This window comes from Empidonax traillii, unplaced genomic scaffold (assembly GCF_003031625.1).
Source record: "Empidonax traillii isolate 1590-97213 ecotype Southwest subspecies unplaced genomic scaffold, ASM303162v1 scaffold1397:size233085, whole genome shotgun sequence".
NCBI lineage: Eukaryota > Metazoa > Chordata > Aves > Passeriformes > Tyrannidae > Empidonax > Empidonax traillii.
The window spans coordinates 38,480-44,331 of record NW_020956590.1 but is presented as its reverse complement, the minus strand read 5'-3'; the positions used below and the strand labels follow the sequence as shown (position 1 = coordinate 44,331).

Below are 5,852 nucleotides of genomic sequence, written 5' to 3'. Positions count from 1 at the left end.
CAGGGGAATCTGGGGGGAGAGGGGGATGTAGGGGCTGGTAGGTCTGGGGATGCAGAGGGATGGGGGAACAGGCAGGTCTGAGTGTGTGGGTAGAGGAGGGGCAGGAGTGTGTAGGGTCCCAGGCACCTGGGGACAAACAGGGGGACATGTTTTGAGGAGTGTTTGGTGGTGGGCAGCCCTCCAGTCGTGGGTGCCTCCAGCACCAGCAGTGCCAAAGGATCCCAAACCTGCAGCTGTGTCCCCCTGAGTGCTGGCTCTGGGCCCCCGCTCCCTGGTGCCAGCTCTGGGTGCCAGCTGTGGCCGTTATTTGGGAAAAAAGGGAGTTGGAAACTTCCTCCAACCGCCTGAAGGGCTTGGCTGGTGTCATCGTCATGCTGGTGCCTCCCCCACGTGGCTGTGGGAGGCTGCTGTGCCAAAAGCCTGCCTCCCTTTCCCAGATTTAGTTTGGGTGGCCATGGGGGCTTCCAAAAGCCCCCCTGAGCAGAGGGCTCTAATGGGGACCCCCATCACTGCCCAGGTGAGCGCCTGACTGCGGCCGAGATGGACGAGCAGAGGAGGCAGAACATTGCCTATCAGTACCTGTGTCACCTGGAGGAAGCCAAGCGGTGGGGCTGCACCTGGAGAGCCCCTCAAGCTCAGATTTGTGGGGGAAAAGGGGTGCAAAGGGGAGGGGATGAGGGCAGGGGGTCTGGTGGGGGGGGGTGGCTATAATGCTGCAGAATCCTGCCCAGACCCTGCGGCTTTGTGGCCCTCAAAGATGGTTTTGGGGGTGGTTTTTGGGGGGAGGCTCTCAGCTGAGCACCCAAACTGAGAACCACCTGGTGGCAAAGGGCTTGGGGGCTGACCTCCCCTACCAGCACCCTGTGGGGTTTATGGGGAGGGGGTCTCGGGGGGTCTCCTTTGGGTGATTTTCCTGCCTGGTGGGGTGCTGGGGTCTGTGACGCGCCCCATCTTTGCCCTGCCAGCTGGATGGAGACCTGCCTGGGTGAGGGGCTGCCTCCCCCCACCGAGCTGGAGGAGACCCTGCGCAACGGGGTCCTGCTGGCCAAGCTAGGCCACTGCTTCGCCCCCGCTGTGGTCCCGCTGAAGAAGATCTACGACCGTGAGCAGGCGCGGTACAAGGTAAGGCTGTGACACCAGGGGTGTGATCCTTAGGGTGTGTCCCCAAACCTCCCTGTCACTGGTGAGTGCAGGGCAAGGAGGGCCTGGCCAACAGCACTCACTGGGGGACAGTTTCGTGGCGAATGGCTGCAATGTGGTCCATGAACTGTGCTGCCCTGTGGGGTTCACAGGTGTTGCTTCTGACTTCAGCTGCTCGCCCTGGCTGCGTGGGTTTGGTGGGGGACCCCGGGGATGGGAGAAGGTGAAGTTGAGCCTGACTCCAGCTCCTCTTTTCCAGGCAGCTGGGCTTCACTTTCGGCACACGGATAACATCAACTACTGGCGTGACGCCATGAGCCACGTGGGGCTTCCCTCGGTAACGTCCCCCCTCTGCTCTCCCTGGCCAAGGGACACACTGGCCTCTGCTGTGTGGGCAGCGCTGGTGTGGCAGGGGGGCTTTGTCTCTGCCCCCCACCCTTGGACACCAACGGACTGTCTCGATGCCATCCCCACCTGAGCTGTCTCTTGTTCTTCTGGCAGATCTTCCACCCGGAGACCACCGACATCTATGACAAGAAGAACATGCCCCGGGTGGTCTACTGCATCCACGCACTCAGGTGGGTGGCCTGGCCTGGCTGTCACCACTCAGGAGCCGCTCATGTTTGTGCTCATGAGCCCTTTGGTGGCATCACCCGCCAGCCTCGTCTGCCACAGGAGCTCAGGAGGGAGGAGCAGGTGATGTTACAGTCATGGTCTGTCTTTCAGCTTGTACCTCTTCAAGCTGGGGCTGGCTCCTCAGATCCAGGACCTGTATGGCAAAGTGAACTTCACAGGTACGCTGCTGTGTGGGGGCTGGTGAGGAGGGGTTTGCCATTGATGTTTTGGGATCCTGTGGCAGGAGGGATGTGGGGAGTGAAGATTTTGGGTGAGCTTTGCCAAAGCCGCCGCAGGGATGCTCCCCCCAGTGTGGGGATTTTCTGCACCCCTCTGGTTTGGGAGGGGAATGGGGGCTCTGCTGGCTGTCCCCCACTCCAGTGGCGTCTCTGTGCTCTGCTCCAGAGGAGGAGATCAACAACATGAAGCGGGAGCTGGAGAAGTACGGGCTGCAGCTGCCTGCCTTCAGCAAGATCGGCGGCATTTTGGCCAACGAGCTCTCCGTGGATGAAGCAGCAGGTGACGGGCACCTGGTGGGGAGGAGGGCTGGGCAGTCAGCCCCTGGATGCCAGGTCTGGGGCCAGCAGGCTCGGGAGGTGGTGCTCTGGGATGCAGCAGAGGCAGCTGGTTGCTCTCCTCTGGCCCTGCACGTGGCTGCAAGGGCTAGCACAGCCCCTTCCCCACTGGCAGCACCGGGGGGGTTCTGCATTCCCTGCTCTTGCTGCGAGACTCTGAGACTTCCCGGGTTCTGGAGGCTGCAGCTCACTCTTTGGTGGTTCTCACCCCTCCATGTCCCACCTGACCCCCCCTGCAGTCCACGCTGCCGTGCTGGCCATCAACGAAGCGGTGGATCGGGGGGTGGTGGCCCAGACGATGGAGACCCTCCGCAACCCCAGCGCGATGCTGCGGGACCTGCGCCAGGGGCTGGCGGGTGCCTACCAGGAGATGCTGCACCAGGCGAAGCTGGAGAAGGGCAGCAACGCCATGAACAGGGTGAGGAGGGCATGGGGGGCTCTGGGTGGGGACAACTGGGACAGGAGCAGCCCCTTTGCTGATGGGCTGGTGGGTGCTTCCAGCTGGAGGGGTCCCTCGGGCACAGACCATGCAGGGATTGCTGGGTGAAACACAGCCTGGGAGCCCTTGTGCTGAGCAGGAGATGGGGGAGATGATTCCTCTTTGGGGGCCTGGTTGATCCCCAGGGCTCGGGATTGGGAAACGAGCCCAGGCATCTGCAAGGGACCCTGCTGTGTGCTGTGGGGTGAGCCTGGGAGGAGAGCTCAGGGTGGGGAGTCCCTCTCCAGTATCTGCAGGTGATCCCCGAGGGAGAGGATGTCTACGACCGGTGTCTGACCCAGGCTGAAATCCAAGGGAACATCAACAAAGTGAACGGTGAGGGAAGCTGGGGCTTTCCTGTGGGGGGGAATATAGGGCTTATGGTGGGACCATGATAATCCAGGGCATGAGGAGAGTGATGGGCATAGCAGGAAGGAGTCATGCAGACCCATCAGGGGTCAGGGCTGGATGTGCATTTCCAAGGAGAAATTAAAATGATGGGTATTCAGGCTTCAGCCACAGCTGCCTTTGCTCCCTGGAGCTGTGGGATGATTTAGCTGCTCAGTTCTGGGATGAACTGGCTTTGTAGTGCACGGGGCTCTGGAGGAGGTGGACGATGCCCTGCAGAGACAGGATGTGCCAGCACTGCACCAGGCGCTGCAGGACCCCGTCCTGGCCCTGCGCTGCCTCCAACGTGACAACCTCCAGCTCTACTTGGAGCAGCTCAGCGTGGACCGGGAGCAGAAGGCGCTGGTAGGTGCTGGCAGGAGCCTGTGGTGTGGGGTAGCTTTGCTGGGGGTGCTCCCCCATGGTCCTGAGGAGGAGGGGGAGTCCCCTGAGCGGGGGTTGCTCTGTGGGTTGGCAGATCCCTACAGGGTCTGAGCACGGCTCCTCCATCGGTGTGAGCAGGACGAGGTGTGAGACCCAACACCCATCTCTGCCCACTGCAGGACCTGGGCTACCTGGAGCTGCTGGACCAGGAGGAGGTGCAGGCAGGGATCCTCACGGCCAACAGGAGGGGCGAGGAGGAGCGAGCCAGTGAGTGCCTACGGGGACACGGTGCTGCCCCGCGAATGCCCGGCAGCTGGTGCCCCTGCTGGCAGCCTGGCCAGAGGGAGACCAGGCACAGCCCCCTCCCGCAGCCCCCCTGTGCCATCTCCCCTGCTCTGTCCCCCAGTGCTGCTGGCTGTCAGCCGGATCAACGCCGCCGTCCGCCGAGGGATGCCGGCTGAAACCGTGGAGGCGCTGAGGGACCCTGCGGCGCAGCTGCCCCACGTGCACCCCTCGGCCGCCCCCCTGTACCAGCGCCAGCTGGCCCTGCTGCAGCACCAGCACCCACAGGTGAGAGACCCCCAGGGGCGGGAGATGAGGGGGATTGGTGCTCAAGGAGGGGGTTGTGGGGGATCAGTGCCTCTGTCTGCCCCGAGCAGGGTGAGCTGGCGCAGGAGGAGCTGTTCGTGGCCGTGGAGATGCTCTCGGCTGTGGCGCTGGTCAACCAAGCCCTGGATGCCGGGGATCCTGACGGGCTCTGGAGCAGCCTGGTCAGCCCCGCCTTGGGCCTCTCGGGAGTTGAGGATGAAAATGCGCAGAGGTGAGGAGATGGGCTCTGTGTTTGGGGTCAGTGTGGAGGAATCCAGTGGGAGGGGATGGTCAGGCAGCCTGTGCTTTTTGTGGGTTTGTTCCAGCAGCCTCCTGCCCTGTGCCTTGCCTTTCCCCTCTGAAGAGCCAGGCAGCTGGCTCTGGCAGGCGCCATCCTGCTCGGAATGCACTGAACCCTGCTTGGAATGCACCAAGCCGGTGCCCTGTGTCTCTCCTTCAGGTACTTTGAGGACTTGCAGCAGCTGAAAGGCCAGTCTAGGAAAGCGGGAGCTGAATTCCTGAGCTGGAATGACATTCAGGACAGTGTGAACAGCACCAATTCATCGGTGCAGGAGGAAAATGACAGTGAGTCCTGCACACATGGGGTTTGGGCGTGCAGGGGGGTCTGCAGACAACCCAGGAGGGAGGTTGCACTGGGATTCCAGCCCCAGTGAGACACCAGAGAACCTCTCACCAGCCTGGTCTGTGACTCCCTTGGGTGCCTGGAACACGGTTGGGGGGGTGGTTGAACAGCACGTCCCTTCCCTCCCACGCAGGAGTGCAGGCGGTCCGGCTGGTCAACGAGGCGCTGCTGCAGGCGGACCCCGAGAAGACGCTGGCGGCGCTGCTGCTGCTGGAGGCCAACCTGCCCGACATGGCCCTCCCGAGCGCCCAGCGCTACCACCACGTCCTGTCCCGGGCTCGGAGGAAGAAAGCCCAGGTGGGGTGGGGGTCGTCAGCTGTGCAGTGCCTCCATGGAAGCACGGCATGCCCCCTGGCTGTGGGATACCCCACTGACTGCACTGCATCCCCCCTGGCTGTGGGGTACCCCACTGACTGCACAGCATCCCCCCTGGCTGTGGGGTACCCCACTGACTGCACTGCATCCCCCCTGGCTGTGGGGTACCCCACTGACTGCACTGCATCCCCCCTGGCTGTGGGGTACCCCACTGACTGCACCGCATCCCCCCTGGCTGTGGGGTACCCCACCTTGGTAGCATGGCATCCCCCAAGGCTGTGAAGTACCCCCCACCCTGGCAGTGCAGCACCCTGCAAAGCAGAAGGTGCTCAAGGAGGGGCTGCCCAGCTTGTTAAGACTCCATTTCCCCCCCGTGCCCAACTCTTCCCTCCCGCAGGCCACGGGGGATGACGGAGCTGTGCTGTGGTGGGAAGAGATCCAGGAAGGGGTCCACCAGGCTAACCAGGACACGGTGGCAGCCAGAAGGAGTGAGTGCTCTGCCCACACAGGCTCTGGGTGCTGAGCCCCTGTGGGCTGGGGTGCCACTGTGGGGGTCAGAGGATGAGAAGGGGCTGATGTGAGCCCCCTCTGTTCCCTCAGTGGCTCTGGGCATTGCTGCCATCAACCAGGCCATCAAGGAGGGGAAGGCGGCGCAGACACTGCGGGTGCTGCGCAACCCCGACGTGGCCCTGTGTGGTGTGGTGAGCGCCTGTGCCGGTGCCTACCA

General features: G+C 63.2%; 1 protein-coding gene across 1 annotated transcript in view; it reads left to right on the top strand.

The window, feature by feature from the left end:
• Positions 1-525: 525 nt before the first annotated feature.
• The window catches only part of IQGAP3 (IQ motif containing GTPase activating protein 3), a 14,267-nt gene continuing 8,940 nt past the window's right edge, over positions 526-5,852 (top strand). The window contains exons 1-15 of the mRNA XM_027907069.1: positions 526-605; positions 966-1,122; positions 1,400-1,477; positions 1,642-1,718; positions 1,867-1,934; positions 2,161-2,274; positions 2,570-2,748; positions 3,057-3,144; positions 3,398-3,561; positions 3,759-3,846; positions 3,986-4,149; positions 4,239-4,399; positions 4,628-4,752; positions 4,944-5,107; positions 5,523-5,613. Coding sequence (XP_027762870.1) covers positions 541-605; positions 966-1,122; positions 1,400-1,477; positions 1,642-1,718; positions 1,867-1,934; positions 2,161-2,274; positions 2,570-2,748; positions 3,057-3,144; positions 3,398-3,561; positions 3,759-3,846; positions 3,986-4,149; positions 4,239-4,399; positions 4,628-4,752; positions 4,944-5,107; positions 5,523-5,613 — 1,783 coding nt within the window. The 5' untranslated portion in view covers positions 526-540. The remainder of the gene's footprint in view (positions 606-965; positions 1,123-1,399; positions 1,478-1,641; positions 1,719-1,866; positions 1,935-2,160; positions 2,275-2,569; positions 2,749-3,056; positions 3,145-3,397; positions 3,562-3,758; positions 3,847-3,985; positions 4,150-4,238; positions 4,400-4,627; positions 4,753-4,943; positions 5,108-5,522; positions 5,614-5,852) is intronic.